General features: G+C 37.3%; 1 protein-coding gene across 1 annotated transcript in view; it reads right to left on the bottom strand.

Annotated features, from left to right (window-relative positions):
• Nucleotides 1-21634, bottom strand: part of LOC127946374 (probable G-protein coupled receptor 158) — a 106285-nt gene that overhangs the window by 36724 nt on the left and 47927 nt on the right. Inside the window, exons 3-5 of the mRNA XM_052542912.1 lie at nt 11611-11713; nt 9654-9883; nt 7453-7521 (exon numbers count right to left, since the gene is read on the bottom strand). Of these exons, the coding sequence (XP_052398872.1) occupies nt 7453-7521; nt 9654-9883; nt 11611-11713 (402 nt within the window). The remainder of the gene's footprint in view (nt 1-7452; nt 7522-9653; nt 9884-11610; nt 11714-21634) is intronic.

The raw sequence follows: 21634 nt of genomic DNA on the forward strand, positions 1-21634 counted from the left end.
TAGCAGAGGTCATTCCTGGAGCTAGTCTAATTAAGGAAGGAGGTGAATCATGGGAGTCTGGTGGTTTCTGATCCATGAAGGCGAGAACACAACGTCACCAGGTGCTTTTGTAAGTATGAGTCAAGAAAAGCTTGTGCAATAGCTAGGTGCACAGTGCAAAGTAAAGGAGAAAAAAAAAAAGTCTGGCCTACACATTTGGATATATCTTTGGTAGTTTGGTTTTTCAGTATATTTGGTTGTATTTCTAATGGTTTTTATTATTATTATTATTATTATTATTATTATTATTAATCTTTCAAAGCTATTTTTTTTATTTTTGTTTTATACAAAATGAGATACAGCACACTGAATATATAAGAATATATAATATATATAAGCTTTCCATTGATTCATGGTTTATTAGCAAAGGACCATATTTGACCGAGATACAACTATTAAAAAATCTTGAATCTGACAGTGCAAAAAATAAATAAAAATAAAATCTAAATACTGAGAAAATCATGCATATGCATATTACTAAGGATAATATTATATATATATATATATACCAAGCTAACATTAGTTTGATTCCATGTGTTCCTATAGCTCAAGTGGTAGAGCATTGTGATATCAAGCGGTTGGGGGTTCGATCCCCCGGGAACACATGATAGGTAATTGATAGCCTGAATGCACTGTAAGTCGCTTTGGATAAAAGTGTCTGCTAAATGCATACATTTATTTTACTTTAATTTTCATAATGTGGCAAAGCAGATTTTGGATGATACGTTCATTCTTTTACAGCTCGTCTCATTCTTTTCTCTCTTTTCAAACCATTTGGTTTGTAATCTGTGATAATGTCTGTGTTTACATGTTTAAGGTGTGGTGAGTAGTTTGCCACATTCGGAGGTTAGGAACAATGGAGATAATGGCTAGTGTTGTGTCCCCTGCGTCTTGCAGTGTGTAAATTACATCTATAGTTTGGGCCCCATGGATTAAAGGGTTCTCTCTCTGTCAGAGCCATTGACTGTTCCTTTCCCCATCATCACCAAATCCACTGAGATATTTCTGATAACATTAGATTAAATTGTACTTATTTTGTCTTGTGGGGAACAGCTTCTGAATGACAGTACTAAATGAAAAAAATGAAAAAAAGTCTTTAAACAAAATAGAACAAAATGACACATCAACCTGTTCAAAAGTTTACATCCCTCTTAATGCTGTAGTTGTGTACGAGACCCCCAGTTGTCCTTAGTGTGAAAAGATGGATCTCAAAATCATATTGTCAGTTTAACTGCTCAGAACAAACAATAGACTCACAAACAACACAATCACAAAACATGAAAACAGATGTGGATCATCCAGGTAAAAACATAGAGTTCATGGGTATGTTGAATAGCTTATTCAGGACAGGACTAGATAAAAATAAAATATTTTTTTATGATCCCACTAATTTTGTTACAATTAGAAAATGTTTGCATATTTTGCAAGAGGTGTGAGCTCATGAGCAGAACTGTACTTTTAGGATGCTTTTGCTGAGTGTCAGAGTTGGAGAATCACCAGTTGATCTTTTCATTAATTGCTCGCTAAAGTTTACATGAATTTTTAAATAAAATAAATTACATTCCAATTGTATTAATGTCTTGTGAAGTGAAAAGCTGTGTGTTTGTAAATAACATTCCATTATGAAGGCATCTAAAATTTAAACCAATGCTTCTGGCCAATATACTAATCCATAATTCATAATAATTGCTTCCTCCTGTGAAAAGTCCATCCCATGTGGTGCTCTCACTTCAGAATCCACTGCATATTTGTTTAGAACAGTTTTAGATTGATTTTACTTGTAAACAGTGCTTGACCAGTGCATAGTTTTGATGAGACACATATTCACCAGAGAAAGCAATTTTATAAATAGAGGATTCAAATTTCACCCTGAAACAATGTTTTGAAGTTAAAATTGTTAAAATTGATAAATTTGCTTCAAAAGCTCCTCTCAAAAGCTATTAATTGATGGACTGAAGTGGTGTGGATTACTTGTAGATTATTGTGATGATTTTATTAGCTCATTCTGACAGCACCCATTCACAGCAGAATATCCATTAGTGAGCAAGCGAAGCAATGTATTAAAAATATATTTAAAAAACATGCTGTTAAGTGTTCTAAATCATAACATCCAGTTCACACTTAAGTATATATTTTTAAAGTTAGTAATTGCTGTAATAAGTACTTTGTAAATTATGCTAAACTGTGCTTCTTTTTTTTTCACATAGACTGGTAACATAAGGTGGAAGATTGGTTTAAGATTATGAAGCCAGGTGCACAGACAGAACAGCGGGTGTTCTCTGATACACTTAACCCACGGAAAGGCAGTGACCTGGACTGACCAAAAGCATAAGACCACACCACATCCTGTGCCAGTCAAAACACACCAGAGCACAGCAGTGTGTCTGTCATTCTCCCGATGTGCCAGGGCCAGGCTCCAGGGTTAGGGTGGCACCAGGCCATTTGGACATTGAGGTGAAAGAAGAGGACAAATGGAGAGGGAGGAGGAAAAAAAGAGGAGACTGCTGAGCCTAAAGTGAAGGGGATACACACTCACACACAGGTGGAAATACTCAGCATGGAGGAAAGGTGTGTAAAACGGATGAGGGATTTGAGGCACACAGGAGGAATCACATTCCAATGGAGATAAATGAGAGATATGCTTGAAAATTAGAGATCTGGAATTGGCCCCTCCAGGATTTGAGCAAATATTAAAGGAAAAGCACTGTATGATGTTTTATTTTTTTCAGTGGAACATAAATTGAGAATTTTAAAAGCATCTATCCGAAGCCCCCTTTTTTTAAATCCCAAATGAACCACCCTGTAGCTAAGACCTATTTTCCAATAGTTCTCATTTTCCTGTTAATAATGCAAGCTCCACCATTTTGCCCAACAAAAATATACTAATGGGAGAGGAACTGTTAACAAATATTTGTGTAACAATAAACTCTTCTGAATGCTGAAATCAGATTTTCTGGAAAAATTATATCGGATCTCTTTCCCTGGAATGTACAAGTTGTTTTTTTTTTTTGTTTTTTTTTTGGTCAACCCTTTCCTGCCAAAAAACCCTTTCCTGTTTTTGGGTGAACTATGCCTTTAAAAAAATACATAGTTAATCTCTATTTACATATTCATACAATAATAGTCTATGGGTCATGGAAGATTTGTCAATATGGTCCAAAATTCTGGTCCCAGCTGTCAGCTTAAAAGCAAAACTCTGGCAGGAAAAGAGTTAATGTGTCCTTGTTACATGTTACACAATGGAAAACCTGATAAGTTACCAGAAATAAGGCTGTCAGGCTATTAGATTTAGAAAATGACCAACATCAGATATGGATTATAAAGCAAATATGTGGATGGTTCAAAATTCACACAGGTAACCCATGAATTTTGCATGGACAAGGATGAAGAGGCAGCCAGAAAACCATGTGTGTGTGTGTGCGTGCACATGTAACAGTCCCCCCCCCCCCCCCCCTCTCTCTCTCTCCCTCCACATTCCCCACTTTACTCCAGTTGCCATAGAGTGAAGTTATTGCATGTGACATGCTCAGCAGTAGGAGAAGGGTGTGAGCTGAAAAAAACTGCATTACTAAACAGAGAGTGCCAGGGGAACAAGATGAGATACATCTCTGCTTCTTGATAACACTAGAATTATTTAAAGTAGAAGAGAGGAACAAGGAGTGGATAATATTTTCCAATCTATATTTAGATTGGGAGCAAATCACAGCAGAACAGACAGGCAGAGTTTCTATCTGTTTCAGATTAGCTACACTGTAGGTCGTAAACGGGCAGATCTATCAGCCTCTGAGCTTCAGATTAAACTACAAACTGAATCAGAGGGGAAATGAACTGAATCAGTACTAAAATAACAGATGCATTCTCATAGGCTTCATTAACACAAATTTACAGACTTAATATTATGACACCTAGCTGATTTTTTCTCCTGTCTGATAATATTTCTCATACATCGCCTCGCTCCTTCGCTCACGCACAGTAGACACCTGTGACAAAAAACAAAACAAAAAACAGGCCAAACAGAAAGTGCCGTCCCGTCCCTTCTCTTCGTTTTTGTTTCCATTTGTAAGATTTTGTTTCTTCCTTGGTTGTTACGGAAACCACCACAAAATTCGCTACCCTAGCCAACAGGAATCTTCCTTTTATGGAGTTCACCAGGGAATTCTGTGGACTTGTTGCGATGACAGCATTGGATGACGCATGTTTAATTATTTGTTTTGGATCAGGGTCAATTCCCTGTTCCAGTGTCACGCCCACCGGCAGCTGCATACTCAAAACTGCCAACTGCTTGACAGTCATGCCCACCGGACACTGTACTCTTAAGACACTGTACTCTTAAGCCGGTAATCTAACTAATTACTTTTCCCGTCGTTACAACGCCGTTAACGTTACTGAACATTAAATGCGGTGCGTTACTATGCATTGAATGCAATCCGAACGGACCCCTGGCTCACACAGCGAGTGAGCAGGTGGGTTAATGACGAGATAAGCGGTTGTGATTGGTTAAGGCAGAGTCATGTGTTTCATGGTAGCCAATCAGAGCCAGTGTTTTTACACACATGCAGGCACACGCGCCAGCGGCGCCACACACACACACAGGCAACATCTACACAGAGATTCGCAGCAGAGATGGCGAGTCAGGAGCAATCCGATGAAAAGTTGGCTTTTTTTTATGGTGAAGATATAAGCACTACTTCAAATTCCTTGTGGTCAAAGGCAAGAACGTGCATATAATGTGTACATGTAATGTGTGACACGCATCTACAAAGCTAGTGGCCAAAATCACTTTTCTTACAAAGATAATACTTGAAGTGCAGGATAAAACTCTTGCTGTCTGTTGACGTGCAATAAATATTGAAAGTTATGTACCTGTCTGTTCTTCTCATTTCAACTGACTTGTGAAAACTGAAAAAAAAAGTACACATTCTCTGACATGTAGCAAATTATTATTATTATTTATTTATTTATTTTTTACAGTAACGCAAATAGTTACTTTCCCTGGTAACGAGTTACTTTTATTATAGAGTAATTCAGTTACTAACTCAGTTACTTTATGGAACAAGTAGTGATTAACTATAACTAATTACTTTTTTAAAGTAACGTTCCTAACACTGGTTATCATAAAATAAACATTAACTGAGATAAAATTTTTTAAATATAATTGTAACGATGTACAAACTTCATAATCATCAGGAAGGAGGAGGCGGGAACCGGCGGACAATCAAATAAAACTTTAATAATCAAAATAAACACAAAACAGCGCATCAGCCCATCGCTGACGACTGACGCAAAAAAAAAAAAAAAAAAAAAACACAACTAAAACCCAGGCCTGATCCTCCCTTGTCCTTCACTGTCGTCGCTCCTGTTTTATATCCTTCCATCTCGAGACCGGTGGGTCGAGCAGGTGTCACTCATTTACAATCACTCCACCGGCCTCGCTCCTGTTCCTACGGCTCTCAGCCCCACCCCACTCGTCACATACCCCTATCGCCCCTCGCAGGCCGGGGGTTACTCCCAAGACCTCTAATTATTCAGACATCAGATATAATTTGATATATATAGCAAAACTGTAATAATGTGAGAAATATTGAAGGTGTCTGAATAAATGTAGGTTTGATTGTATATTTCATTTTTACATTGAAGACTATCCAGTGCTATTTTACATTTAACTATTTGGTTTCTGTACCTTGACACCTACAAACTTGAAAAATTTTTTAAACATCGTCTAAATATCACAAATAAATAAAAATAAACGAACATACAAATTAACCTGTTAACTGTCACTCACGTTTTTGAAGATAGACTTGAATGTGCATGATACAAACCAAATTTTTTTTTAAATTCATGACTGAAAACATTTTGTAACATGATTTTGATGTGCCATTTACATGGTAATGCAATGTCTGATTTTAAAATGGGTTTTAAAGGATGAATTTTGAAATGTTATGTTTTCAAGAGATATATAACTTCTGATGATTTCTAAAATGTGATAGAGAAAAAGGCAACAAGGAAGTCTTATTTTTTAAAAAAGGTAAAAACTCCTTTTGTAATGTAGATTTCTGAGGGTGCACTCTTGTCATAAATTAATCTATTACTTTTCCTACATAATTTTTTACAAAAAATATTGGTAAAATATATATTTGGGAGTTTTAGACCTTTCCAACGATATATAGTTTGTCAAGATTAGATTAGATTTGATTGTAATATAGTATAGTCAACGTAGGCGTCCCGTATACGGGACGGGGTGACAGATAGCAGGTTAAACAATTTCAAACAGGGCCCACTGGTACAACTTCACCGGGGCCCCGCTGACCCCAGCTATGGCAATACGAATGAGCCATTTTAATCTAGATTAATTTCAAGATCACAGTGAGATTAATCTAGATTAAAAAATAAATAATAATAATCTATGCCCATCACTACTTTAAATACAATTAAAATAAAACCGTAAAATATAAAATTAAATTTTATTCAAATATATTTTTTTAAATAATACCATTTCAACTATATAAAATTAACATTATAACAAATTAGATTTAATTTAAATAAAAATGTAAATTACACCATTTTTATTGCCAGTTGCCTACATCAGATGACAAAAAATAAATAAATAAATATTCTGGTTTTATACATGGCACCCATTTACACAACAGATTCCAACGTATGCCAACATGTGTCTGTGAGAAAATAATTAGTCACATAAAGGACAAGTAAATGGCTGGTCTTCCATCATCATTCCACCATCATTTCAAAGATTATTGTACTCCAGGACAAACCTCTAAATCAGTTCACTTTAATAATATTTACACTTCCATGTTAATACAAGCCCACAGTTTCATGTTAATGCCAGAAAAACTGCAATTACTGTAAGCCAAAAGGCTCTGCTGAATAAAGCACACAACAACATTTCTAAATGAATATCTCATCGACACATGTACATGGAGACTGTCCATCAGTGAATAATCTCTGCCATTATTTTATCCTATATTTCTTCAGTGCATATGCTGCATCATGTTCAATGAGAACATCTGTATTGTTCTAAATGTCAATGCCTTTGTAAATGTGAATTTTACTGTATTTTAACATTTTTCTGAGCTCAGTGTATGCAGTAATTATGTACTTCCTGTGGACAGACTTCTAATGTAAAAAGTCTATTTTTATTCTTACACTTATGCATAAATTACCAGATTTAACAACCTTTCATGATCATGACAGGAGTCCATAGAGCTTAACTCAAATTTATCCCAGAACATTTCTTTAATGCTTAAATTAGTGTCATTAAAAAGACATTCTCCTTCTAATGGCTACATTACATTGCAGCACAAGTCTAAGAATATTAGTCACCAAAGTGGCATTAATTTTAACATGCCTAAAGTAATAAAGTACATAATAAAAATGGGTGCAGTCATTAAATCTTACCGGAAAGTACAGGAGGATCGCTCCAAATAAGATGGCCTCTAGCAAAATGAGTCCTGACGCTCTGATACTCTGAAACACATAAAAAAACAACATCACATTGGAAAACCTCTGTCTTTAAACTATTTGCTAGAAATGGGTCAGTGGAAAACCATCCAAATGTGACTAGTGCATATCTCTTTGCACACAAATGCATTCTCATTGGACTATTCTGATGTGTTCACAGACGTTGATTCATCTTTGTTCTCTTCACACTGAAGCCTTGCCCTGGAATAAATCTGCTCTGGTTCAGACTAACCTTCACAGCTTTACATTTTATTTTGATAATCCATTTTTTGATAATTTTAACTTTGTAACTACATGTCAACTACCAGTCATTAGAGTATTTGTAGACTGTCTACTTAATCTTCTATCACTTTATTATGTTGGTCCCCTACAGTCATTCTACTGAATATAAGTAACTTTGCAAGTATGTTAACTTATTCTACTAACCCTAATCTATAAATCTAATAAGAGCTGGTTAACATGTAGTTGCAAATGAATGATAGTTAGTTTACGTGTCATTGCAAAGATACTTACTGTGTAGTTACAGAAAAGGATTTTTATTTTTATTTTTTCTGTGGCACTGCGGCATGTATTTTTCATTTGGCCAGCTGGCTCAGGTATGTCTTCTTTAAAGTGGAGGAAATGAGAATCACATTAAGAGGCAATAGGCTCTCAAATGCTTTCTGAAATCAAACGGCCAATGGCAAGCACTTGACAGCGTGAGCTGAAACTGAACAAAATTTCTAATCCTAACTCTATTGCTTTCATTTAGACTTCCCCAGGATTTATGGATCGCTTTCAGACAGCGCCCAGATGAAGCATGCTTCCAGAGTAAATTAAAATGCTGGCACTATCAAAACTGAGTGCTCTACATATCGACAGCCTAAACGGCGCCTCACAGCAGGGATTAATGAACCTTCCTCACAATAAGTGTGTATCCAGTCTACTATTACTCAGACAACAGACTGCATGTCTGCTCAAACTGAAACAGTAGCATGTGTGGCATACGCTTCTAAAATAAACCTTTAAAATGACCCTTTAACTGAAATAATTCATTTATTTTGTGATAAAGATTGTCTGAATGTACATAATCCATTAAGTAGGATGTCATGGAAAACAATGTGACACTGTAGAAAAAATAAGTTCCCTCTGTAAAGAATGGCTTTAATGATCTCTCCCTTTTCTTTCCTAACGTAATAGTTTGCAACAAATGACACCTCTTTTTCCTTCCTCTGATTTTCCTCTGAAAATTTTGTCTCTTCCCCTCTAATGTTGCAATCCATTCATTTAGTTTCCTAGAAACTCCATTCTCTCTGTCCTACAGGTATATCAACCTTGCTTGTGTCTCAACCTGTCTCTGGCTTAAATCCCCTTAATTAACTCATATTCATAATTTAAAGTATAACATTCCTTGGCATGCTGCCTTAAATTCTGAAGTAAAACCAAAGTGCAAAGTCACAACCTGCAGTGATTAGTATATCATTGTACTTCTGCAATTATGTTGAAATTAATTAGTCATTCAACTGAGCAGAGTTGACAGATGAAAACGAAGATGGCATAAAGTGACGAAACCAAGGCTCATTGGAAATATGTGCCTTTAACTTAATTTTTTTGCAAAACTCCAAAAATGTACCTATACATACATTTTTACTGCAGTTTACATCTGAAATAAACGTAGGTGGAACTGAGTGTAGGTGGAACGTAATATTTGAAGCAATTAAGCTTTTAGTATCAGTTACTGAACATTTTACTTTCGAACTGCCACAATACGGACAACAACCAACAAATCACAGTCATCTGTTCTGGATAAATTTACAGCACTTTTAGTGCCAATTCTTTCACTTTGAATGTTTCGTGAAATGTCCAAAAAGCAAAGTAAAATCATTTTGTAGAAATGTAGCCACAGACATGTATAACAAAGCATAACTTAGATCACACTTGCAACTTTTTAAAAATATATTGTATCTCACAGCCATTTTGTTTCTAATTTAACAAGGAATTAAATGTCACCTAACACATAGAACACTGTACACTTGAAGTACTAGTGACTAATTGTAATGTAATTCAGCATGGAAACATCCCGGTGTCAGTAAGAACAGGATATGCTTCATGGGAACAGTTGCTATCTTAATTAGCTCCCTCCAGCAGCACATGCTCACCTTGTTCCTGCGGAAATGGTAGAGCAGCACCATACTGATGAAATCCACCAGCATGCACAAGCCCTGGAAGGAGAGCACCACCATACGCAGGGTGCTGTCACCCCGGTCCACACAGGGCACATCGTCCTTGCAAAAATCACAGCCTTCTTGGCAGGGCAGACAGTGGCTGGAACTTTCTGGAACATTCCTGTGATGTGGCAAACCCTCTGTGCCCTTCCCACTTACTTTCCCTGGAAAACAAATCAAATAAAATTGCATGATGTTCATTTAAACAACTCTGCATTACATTTTTCAGTTGCTGTATCTTACCACTTGCATAAATCAGCATATATAATAATCACACCAACAAAAAAATGCAAATAATTGTGGAATTAGCAGCCCAGACGTGACATTTAAAGTGGTCCAGCCCACCACTCCTTCCAGTCACTGGTGGACTCATCAGTAGGCAACTCACACCATTTCATGTGCTAGGCAGGGTGGATGGGTGTATACACACCATCTGGGCAGTTAGTATGGATGCACCAGTTGTCTCAGCCTCAATTGCACATCTCGAATCTATGACAATTTCATGGCATTCATTAGTTTTACTTTCCATTAAACAGTGATCTGGGCTATCACTAAGAAATAATTGTACAAAATACTGTAGGTGTCTTTTTTACATTAGCTGATTGATGGCACTCAGTGATTACCCACGCTGCAAGTTAATATAGAAAAATATACAGGAAATGACACCAACAATGGGATTTTAAAGGTGAAGTGTATAATGTTTCCTATGCTACAATATGTTGCAAGGTTATATATACCTGTATGTATGTATACCTATATACAGTTGTGCACATAAGTTTACATACCCCCTTGTGGAATGTTCATAATTTAGGCATGTTAAATTCCATTTAGTACTATCTTGAATTAGCTATTTATAACTAACTAAATTATAACTGAATTAATGAAAATGACCCCATTCAAAAGTTTTTAATGTTCTAAAATGTTGACACACACACACACACACATACACACATATATGTTGTGTGTGTTGATGGAGGACGGAAATATCCATGGTAGCTGGTGACTAAACGTGTGTGTGAGATTCAGTGAAGACACCGCATTACTTTAGAACTCTTCTCATTTGAATTAAAAAAAATAGAGAATGCATTAATTTATGCAATGATAACCTACCAGCAATGTTAAGATGGTTTTTAAAAATATATTAATACATTACATTATAAATGTATTTAAACACATTATTATGTATGGGCTTAAAAACAAGATGCAAGCAATCAGAATATTGTACCTGGTGGGGAGTGCCTAATGTAAACATGAAACAAATGCCATTACCAATGTTATACTGTGGTACAGTTATGGAGGCCCTTGATTGTCACGTTCGGCGTTGCAGGAACGAAGCGAGAGAACCATGTGCAGGTATGTATCTTTAATAAGGGTAATCCAAACGGGTACTCAAGCAAAGCAGGGTCAAAACCAGTAAATCCAAAACAGAACATAAACAGGACACGAACACAGGGCAGGGCAGGGCAGGGCAGGGCAGGGCAGGGCAGGGCAGGGCAGGGCAGGGCAGGGGTGACGGACATGTAACACACTGACATCAAACAAGGACTCCGTAACAAAGACAGAAACAAACCAGGTATTTATAGACAGGTGCAAATGATGAAAGTGGAAACAGCTGAAAACAATGAACAGTAACGATAAGGGGAATTGAGACCTCTAGTGGACACCCAGGGATACACAGACCAGACACACTGTGACACTTGATAATGCAGAGGTCAACTGCCTTATCTGCCAATAGTTAGAAATGGCCCTATAGTATGCAGTTTTTAATAAATAATAAATAATAAACTGCTATATAACATTTATTGAAGATTGCCTGAAATCGCAAGTTGTGTTAAAAAAAAATATAAAAATGCACAAACATTGATCAATAACATTTTAACATTCAACTTACTTTTAAAGCCACTGACTGCAACTCTGCTTGGATGATAAAAGCCTCTTTTGCAGTGACATTTATACTTGTCCAGCACAAATCCATGACCTGGGATAGGCAAACACTGTGAATGAAAAGAGGATGGAAATATCAAAACTCTCAGGAAGCAAGAAAAACACACCTGGGAAAAGGAAAAAAAAAAAAATGTTTTGATGTTGTATTTACATTCATTTTTGGATTTTTATAAAAGGACCAATATATTCTTCTAAAGTATATTAATAAATACTGTAAAACAAAAAGATGATGGACACTATGGAAGCAGTGGCCTTAGCCGACAGTTAATTTGTTGAAATGCATGAAGTACTTATTTTTCTCTCATTTACACTCAAAAAAAAAAAAAAAAAAAAATTAGGCTGCATAAACAAAATATGAACGTTTTGCACAATTACAATAGTAATAAAAAATATATTATAATAATAATATAATAATATTAATAAAAATAAAAAAAAAGTTTCAAACCATGTAGTACCAGTACTTAATATAGTTCATACAAGTGATATTTCTACTAGAACATTATTTTTCAACAGTCACAAAGTAAGTGTCAAATCAAATATATTACCTACTGGCATTATCCAATTTCAGTCGCAGCTACAGTGTTATGTTTTCAGTTAAGATGCTTTAGTAGCTACCTCAGTAGGCAATACAAAGTAAGGGAATTCATAGGTTTTGGAACAGAGAGAGAAATTATCTGCTTAATTCTGTGATGTGCACAGCTTCAATACAGACATAGGAATAACTTTCTACTAATAGCAAAGAGCCACTGGGGAGGCTGGGCTGCCAACTCTAGAGCTGCAGTTCTGCTTTCAGCAGGTTCAGTATATGAAAAATGTGCGTTTGACTGTGAACGGATTTAAACAGTCCTCTGATATATAATATACAAACAGGGACAGTTTTGGCACAGATCTCCTCTCAAGTGCCAATGAATAATTAATCTTAATTAAAGACAGGCTCATTTGCTGAATTCAAAAATAGTAATCATAGTCCTCAGTATTTCAGGCCTGAGTGTTTCATGACTCCAGTCCGGGGTCCAAAGCAGACATGTTGACCCCTGCTCAATACCGATCCACTCCAGCGCACACTTAACAAGCAATGAAGGACCAAAGGCTTCATATTTGAGCAGAACAGCAGCAACATCAGCTTTAATGAAGCATGGAATCATAGAACACTTACACAAATCCATCTTTAGAGAGAAAAGGGATTTATTTCAGTCTTTCATGCTTTTATAGGATCAGGGTTTGAAAACCCATAGCCACAAGAGAATGGCCAGAGAGCATTATATTGGGAGAATCGCGTTACAAAAGTAATTACATTACAGTAGTATAACTTTTTTCCTGTAACGCAGTAATATAACACATTACTGATACAATTTGTATTAGTACCAGAGAAAAAGTTCCCCAGGTAAACCATTTTTTTCTATTTCCTGCTGCTGGAATTCCATGGTTGAGATGACTGCAGAGACAGATTCTACATCTGTAACACGCTGACCCTTTTTTTTCAGTTCAGCAGAGAAAATGACTAGAGAGAATTGACGTGCTACATATAAACAATATTCTTTGTTCTATTTTCCTGTCAAAATAACAGCGTTCCTATGGAAGTCTTCAGCTTTTAAGAGCAGCCGGGTTTTCCGGTAGTGGGTGAAGTTAATGTGCAAACAGCAATCCCATTGGTTGGCGCTCACCCATTATCGTCCCCCTGTTTTGATTTCAGCAAATCGGTTCAAGCGATAATATGCATTCAAACATGCACAGTAAAAAATGTTGGGTGTTTTTTTTAACCCAACCGTTGGACCGTTGGGTTACACATATTGGGTCAATGTGTTGGGTTAACTTCAGCTATGAGAGTCTTGATGCTGTGGCTCAGGACCACGGAGGGCAGGCCCCTCTGGGGAAGAATGGTGTAGACTGCATTACACGGTACCCATCCCTCCTCAGTGCCCTCAGGAGAGCGATCTGCCAACCCCCAGCGTCAAAACTACTGCCAAATGTGTCTCAGTGGGTCCTGCACACTGTAGTGAGAGGCCACAGAATCCCTGATCAGGCTCTGGTAATGGAACAGAAGTAGATACTCACTGAGGATGGAGACCTGGTCCTCCTCGCGTTGCAGAGTCCGGGTCTTACAGCCGTTACTTCACTGTTCCGAGGAAGGATGAGGTGTTGTGTCCTTTTTTTAGATCTGCGTTTTTTGAACCACTCAGTCAGGGGACTGAAGTTCAGCATGCTTGCACAGACCAAGTTTGAGGACTGGTCACTGGTGTGTCACGATCGATCAAAAAGATGCACTAATCTCCATCCTTCCTCATCAGAAGTTCCTCAGGTTTGCTTTTGGGGCAAAAGCCTACCAATACGGTTCTTCCTCTGGCCTTGCACTCTCACCCCACACTTTCATGAATTAACCAGATTGCCGTTCGGTTGATATTAGCTCAATCAGAGCAGATGACAGTTCGGCATTGAGGTGTCGTTATCGCTCACATGAAAGAGCTGGGGTTAAGGTTTAACAGCAATAAAAGTGAGCTTTCTCCAGTACAGCTTTCTTTCCCCACTTCGCATGCTACAGGTCACGCGGCTGTGCCTTGGACATGTGGAGAAAACCTTGGTTTTTGTCTCAGGGTGCTGGGAGCTCCTTGTCGGCGCGTAATGCTAGCGATGGACATGATTGGCCATCTTGCCCGTGGTCTGTGGAGTGGCCGCCATCTGACATGGCATATTATCTGCCCAAGGCCATGCTTTGAGCACTACATTACTTTCTCCCAGACCTAAGAGATCACCATGTGTTGCTGACAACACAGCAGTGGTCTCTTACATCAACCACCAAGGAGCTCTGCGCTCACGCCGTTTATACACACTAGCGTACCAGATCCTTCTGTGGTCCCAGGGCGAACTCCTCTCACTGAGGGCAGTCCACATTCCTGGCCATTCCTGGCCATTCCTTAATATGGGAGCTGACATCCTGTCGAGGCAGGGGCCTAGGCCAGGGGAATGGCGGCTTCACACTGAGGTGATGAAGCAGAGTTGGAGTGGTTGGCCAGACTCGGGTGGATCTGTTTGCAACCGAGAGACATCGCACCTGTGTTGGGGCTGGGCGGGGTCTTTAATGATGGATGCAGCTCTTATGTGGACTCTGCTGTGGTAAATGGCCTGCAGAAAGGTCAGTTGAGTCCTGATGATCTTCTCAGCAATCTTCACCACTCTCTTGCAGTTTCTCACTGTATGCACACAGTATTGGACCCCATTGTATTTAAAGCTGCTCACCTTTTCCACTTCAAGCTCTCGGACAAACAGTGGCTGGTGAGTTCTCTTTTTCTTCAAGTCCAATATCATCTCCTTTGTCTTGTCTGTGTTGAGCACAAGACTGGCCACCTCCATCCTGTAGGCCACTTGATCCCTGCCAGTGATCCGTCCTATCACTACGGTGTCATCAGAGAACTTCAGTATGATATTGTTCTTGTGGGAGGCTACACAGTTATGTGTGAACAGTGTGTAGAGGATGGGACTGAGAACACAGCCTTGTGGGGTGCCAAAGTTTGTTATGACAGTGTCTGAGGTCCTATTTCCAATCCTAACATACTGTGGTCTGCCAGTCGCAAAGTCTAGGAGCCAGTCAAAAGTGTGGTGTGTAGTCCAATAAAATCCATTTTTGGGTGTTAGGCCGATATGCGTACTGCAGTGGATCCAATATGTTCATCATACTCATCTGAATGTGAGTCAGCACCACTCTCTCAAAAGACTTCATAATGAACGAAGTGAGTGCTACTGGCCTGAAGTAGTTCAAGCAGGTTGGGGGCTTTTCTTGGGAAGGGGGAAAATAGTTGTGGTCTTGAAGCAGATGATGCTCTGACTGAGGGAGAGGTTGAGAGCTTCTTGGCTCTCTGTAAGGCTAATGTTGCTAAAGCTACTATTTTATCTGCCTGTTTTCACCAATGCTGCCTTCACGTTCTACCGGAATGATCATAAATAGGAATGTGGTAATTAAAAATTGCATATGAAAGCAATGTGAAGTCTCCTGCTTGAATTTGTAGAGCTCATAATGGTATTATGAGCATGTGAAGGCACAATGACACCAGCTATGCCGCTAATTTTTATTAAGCCGTGCTTCCCATCTGTGTAATTCATAAATTTGCATTTACTGAGGAATACAGTCAGATTATGTGAAATCGTCCTGTTTTACAGGAGCATGAGCTCTTAAAGCTCCACCCTCTTCGGAAAAGTAAAGGCAGGAGCTCCAGCTCATTTTTTTATTTAAAGGGACAAACACAAAAACTGTGAATTTTGGCTCATATCCTAAAACTGGCAAATTCAACAAGCTATAAAATAATTATCTGTGGGGTATTTCGAGCTAAAACTTCACATACACACTATGGGGACAGCAGAGACTTATTTTATATCTTGTTAAAAAAAAAAGGGCATAATAGGACCCCTTTAAAAGGCTGCTTGTTTGGTGTGCACTGAGGTTCAGGGAGCAGTGCTGACACTTATTCAAATTAACCATACTAACAGAGCAATCGCACCAGAGTTTGTTTTAAGCAACGCAAACCTTCCAAATCAAAATGCCCTAGATTTCATTAACTATCCCTCCATTTATTCTAAATTAATTTATTATTATTTGTTATTGACACACTATTTTCCTAATAAATGCTGTTGCTTTGACACAACAATTATGTTATTTTGCTGTGAGGAACTGAAAAACACATTTTTATGATCATTGCACAAGCAATATACTTTTCTGAATATCAGCACAATCATATACAACAGTGCATGGCAACACAGTGTTTCAATCCTTGAATGAATCAGATTGTGAACAAATCGAATGAGCCAGTGATTCAACAGTCCATTCAGATGGACTCATTTGTTTAGTTTTTTTTTTTTTTATATATATATATATAGAATCAGCAGCTTTGAACAAATAGTTTGATTATAAATGATTCAATAAATCATTTATCAAAACATGGACTTGCTGCCACCTACTGGCACTTTTGTTGTCACCATTATTTATCCTTGACAGGCCCAAAAGGTGCCAGCACTACCAGCCCAAAAACACATTTAGCAAAATATTTATCAAAATTCCTCCATTTCAGGCACCAGAAGAAAAAAAAAAAAAGCTTATAAATAATAGTTAATTTAATAAGGCAAATTTTTTTACTAAATTAAAACCTTTTCAAAAATTACACAAATTGTGTAATTATTATGTAAAATTAGCTACAGGAATTTCTCATACAAAATAAGTTGAAATACAAGTAAAACATATCTGATATTTTTGACAAAGTATGTGTTATCTGGCAATGTGGATTTAATACGTAGCCAATGCAGTGCAAAAAAAGAAAAGAAAACAAGATCAGAGAATGAATTTGATCTGCAAATAAGTTAAGCAAATGGATGGACATCATGTACTTTTAAATCTATACCTGCCTAAAAAGGGTTTTTACCTTTCATCTTTGTTTCAAGATGCTGCAGTGTTTCACGGTCAAAACATGTGCTTTGCAAAGTGCTGCTTTGGATCTGATCAGCTGACTGTTTTGCATGCTGTACTTGTTGCCCTTCCCATTACATATCCTCTTCTTAAGCACACATGGTAATATAATCCTTATATCTGCCCCTACTCTGCCTACATCTATTTATATACAGGTCCTTCTCAACAAATTAGCATATTGTGATAAAGTTCATTATTTTCCATAATGTAATGATAAAAATTAAACTTGCATATATTTTAGATTCATTGCACACCAACTGAAATATTTCAGGTCTTTTATTGTTTTAATACTGATGATTTTGGCATACAGCTCATGAAAACCCAAAATGCCTGTCTCAAAAAATTAGCATTTTTCATCCGATCAATAAAAGAAAAGTGTTTTTAAAAGCGTTACATAAATAAAGGTGACTTAACATGCTTATTATCCTCATAGCAGGTTGCTTTAATTAGCTTTACATTGTTTGTTTGACAACTTTTATGCTCTTTCACAGAAGAATATACAAGCATTAACAAACAGCTCTACCTCAAATTGTCCTGGGAGTAGAGAAACAATAACGCTCTGGTGGGGATCTATTTTTGTGACCATCTAAACCAGCAGGAGGGCCTTTGAAAGTGCTTCTAAACATAGAACAGCAGCACACAGCATACAGCCCATCACTCCTGCATCTACATGCCGACAGATCCAGGAACAGAGTAAAGCAGACACATGCAGTGGGACGGAGGGGTTGGCCAGCCTGTAGGGTCAAAAGCTGTCCATACTGAGAGATCATGTGTCCTGAGATCTGGGTTCAGATTAGTTATCTGGAGCTAATACAAGTCCTTGGGTGGGCTCTACAGCAGCTGAGGGTGAGAAAAAACAAAAACAAAAAAACAAATCCATCTGCTCCATATGCTGATGTCTAGCAGTTTCCAGGATGATATTAAAAACAAAAGGTGCATTGCAACAGGAAATTGAGCTCTGTGTGGCTTTCTGCAGCTTCCCTATTCAGCGCAGAATGTTTCTGTCTGCTCATTAAGTCTCTGTAGAGTCGATGAGTCGATTTTCAGTATCTTCTCCTATTTCAGCTTAATTTGTAGAGACAGCTATAAGTAAGCCATCTACAGACTGACTCCCCTGAAAAGTTTAAACACTTTGTCTCTGTGGTGATTTCAAAATATCTCGGTCAACCCAAACTGGTGACACTTTACTTTAAGGACCAGTTTTTATTAAATAGCTGTTTATTAGCATGCACATTACTAGCATATTGGCTGTTTATGAGTACTTATAAAGCACATATTAATACCTTACTCTGCATGACCATATTTTAGATCCCTTACTTCCACTCCATACCTAAACTTAACTTAACTTAACTTATTTAACTAACTATTAATAAGCAGCAAATTAGCAGTTTATTGCGGCAAAATTTAGGGCTGGGCGATATATCTAACGATATGATCATGCCCACCTTGTCAGTAAATCTGGTTCTGTGATTACCACTAAATCGCCAACACCTGCTTTCAAATGGAGTGGCATTTAATAGACAGAGCCGTAGATCACGATATTGCGTAGCTTGTCAGTGATCTATGGCTTCTGTCTATTAAATGCCGCTCCATTTGAAAGCAGGTGTTGGCGATTTAGTAGTAATCACGTTACCAGATTTACTGACTAGGTGCACATGATCATATCGTTAGACATATCGCCTAGCCCTAGTAAAAGTCGTACTTAATAGTTAGTTAGTAGTTAGTACTGTCAGTTAGTTAGTAATGAAAATTGGTCTCCTAACTAAGATGTGACCGTCAAAACTGAAACGACCAATAGTATGAGCTTGGGTGGGGCTGTACATTTGGCAGACAGTGTTCTGGAAACCAGTTTGAAACAGTCATTATTTTTGCAATTACATTTAGTGCCACTTGTGGCAAAGAAATTACATACTTTAAGTTTTCCTGTGAAAAACAAGCACACTTTTTATACCTTTAAAAAATACTACTTAGTTTACCAAAAAATTAAATGAGGCTGTGACGTCTTTATAATATTTCATGTCGCCCGTGGTGATGTCCTGTAATGCGAACTGAGCCTCTTGTTGCTCCTAAAACTCTTGCACCTTCAGAGATACACATCCGTCAACATCACAACATCTCAAATAAAGCGTCTGCTAAATGCTGAAATGTAAAACTGAAATGTAAATGGGAGAAGACTTGTGTAGTGCTCCTGTAAAAAACAAACAAAATATACATGTAAATTGAGATATAGCTTTCACTTCAAAAGGCTATGGTTTAAAACTGATTAAATATGAGTGCTGCAAGTTTCAAAGTCAGGTGCTGCGCTGCTTTGCTTACTGTGGTTACCAGGGAAATGTCTTTTCCTGCTGGCAGAGAATGAATTTGCCCTTTTCAATGAGTCCTTCTGCTCTTTGGTTAGAACAAAATGGCCCATATTTTTACCTAGAAATCATGCAGTTGTAAATGTAAGGATGTAGGATAAATGTAGGATCGTGTAGAGCCATTTTAAGCTGCATTGAATCTGCAATTTGGACCTTCAGCTTCAGCCACAACTGAAGTCCATTATATGGAGAAAATCTGGGAATGTTTTTCTAAAAAAAACATAATTTCTTTTCGACTGAAGAAATAAAGACATGAACATCTTGGATGACATTGGGGTAAGGAAATTATCAGCCATTTGTATTCTGGAAGTAAACTAATCCTTTAAACAGAAAGCATGGCTTTTGCTTACCAAGGAGTTCTAGCATGTGATCTATTATCTCTGATGGATATGAATCTCTGAGGCTGGACAGGGAAAGTAAACAAAGTGCTCTTTCAGTCTCTGATAAACTGTATGGCAGGGTCACCAATGTACTGTAGCTTGAGTGCTAGCAAAGATACACAGAGTTCTGAACTGCAACTGAAACTCAGCAGTCGCATTTATTTAAACTGCAGCAGAACCATTCATCAACAACAACTCTCTTTCTTAAAGGGAAACATTCAGTACCTTAAAACCATGTCTGTATGTATGAGTGTGTCAGAGCTGTGTGAATTGTGTCTATTCAGTAATGTGTGAGATGGTTATATCTACTCTTATAGTATGCTGTTTTAGTTAACAATGACTTTCATTGAATAAACAAAATATACTGAGATGTTTCTAAAATTATCTTCTTGCATGTATGTTGTATTACGTTAGGACAGTTGTAGCCTAAACATTTATGTGTAATCATTTTAATGCTGAATGAAATCAAATATTTCATTCTAAAGGTACTTTTTGTAACGTCTACTAGATTCTTTTCTCATTTTACACGATAATGGCACACTCAATCTTGTAGATATTTTCACAACCCGATTTAATTTTGCAACTAATTATATTAATGAATCGCCACATCATGTAATTAGTTTAAACATTTTAATTGACTGACAGCCCTGTTATAACCATGGGGAAAAATATAGTCATTACTGAAGATGAATAAACGACTCGTGTGAACATGGTCAACGAACAGTCTATAAATGATATATATTGAAATGTCAAACAATTATAACCACATACACTGATTTTAGGTTTTAGGATAAATGTTTCAGTGTAACATCAGGATTGTCCTGAAGAAATAAACCAAATAATTTAAGATTGCACACAGATTTGTAAGATGGTTTTGACAAAGGAATAGTTCAGCCACAAATAAAACATTCTAACATGGTGTTAGAATGGGTGGTGTTAGAAAGCTGTGTGTTATAGTAAACAAATCCATCATTAAGGCATTTTTTTTACTTTAAACCATTCCTTCCGGCTAAAACACAAGTCCTCTAACATTGCTTTCTCCTGTGTCTCATCTTCATTAGAAGAGAAAAACCTTACAAAAAAGAATAATAATAAAAAAAAATGGTACATGAAACATGAAATTTGTGTGTGTGTGTGTGTGTGTGTGTGTGTACGTGTGTGTGTGCGTACGCAAACAAATCGTTGCTACTGAAAAATAAAATTTACTCATAACTGACAAGACAATTTAAGTCTTTGCTAAACCCCTGAAATATTCATGATCTTGTTTAAAATCAGCACCAGTTTGTACATATTTTAAATATTGTTCATTTATCAAGTTCTGTCATGAACCTTTACTTCTCAGATATGAAAAATAAATAAATAAACTGGTTGATCAGACATAGAAAATCTGATTAACACTAGATAAACCTGGAAAATACAAGAAGCAGTGATTTGATAATTTAAGTGTACATCCCTCCTCTGTTTAGCTGTATTTCTGAAGCTCATGTTTTTATTTATTTAGCTTGCGAACACTGCCACTGCAGAGATCTTCTTTGCACCTGATGTGACCTCATGCTGGGAGATGACATCATGTTCCATCCTCATGTCACTAGAGGTTTCTTTCTACAACTCTCCTCTCCTGACCTGGCTCCCTTGGTTCCTGTGTTAACACTCGACTGAACTCACTGTGCTGGCTGTGCAATAAACCAGTTTTACTTTACAAAAATTAGTTTCAAGAGTCTAAACGTAACTGCAACCATTTTGCATGATTCTATTTCAAACCTATACTAAATGAATACAGTT

Source organism: Carassius gibelio, chromosome A24 (genome assembly GCF_023724105.1).
Source record: "Carassius gibelio isolate Cgi1373 ecotype wild population from Czech Republic chromosome A24, carGib1.2-hapl.c, whole genome shotgun sequence".
In the NCBI taxonomy this organism is placed as follows: Eukaryota; Metazoa; Chordata; class Actinopteri; order Cypriniformes; family Cyprinidae; genus Carassius; species Carassius gibelio.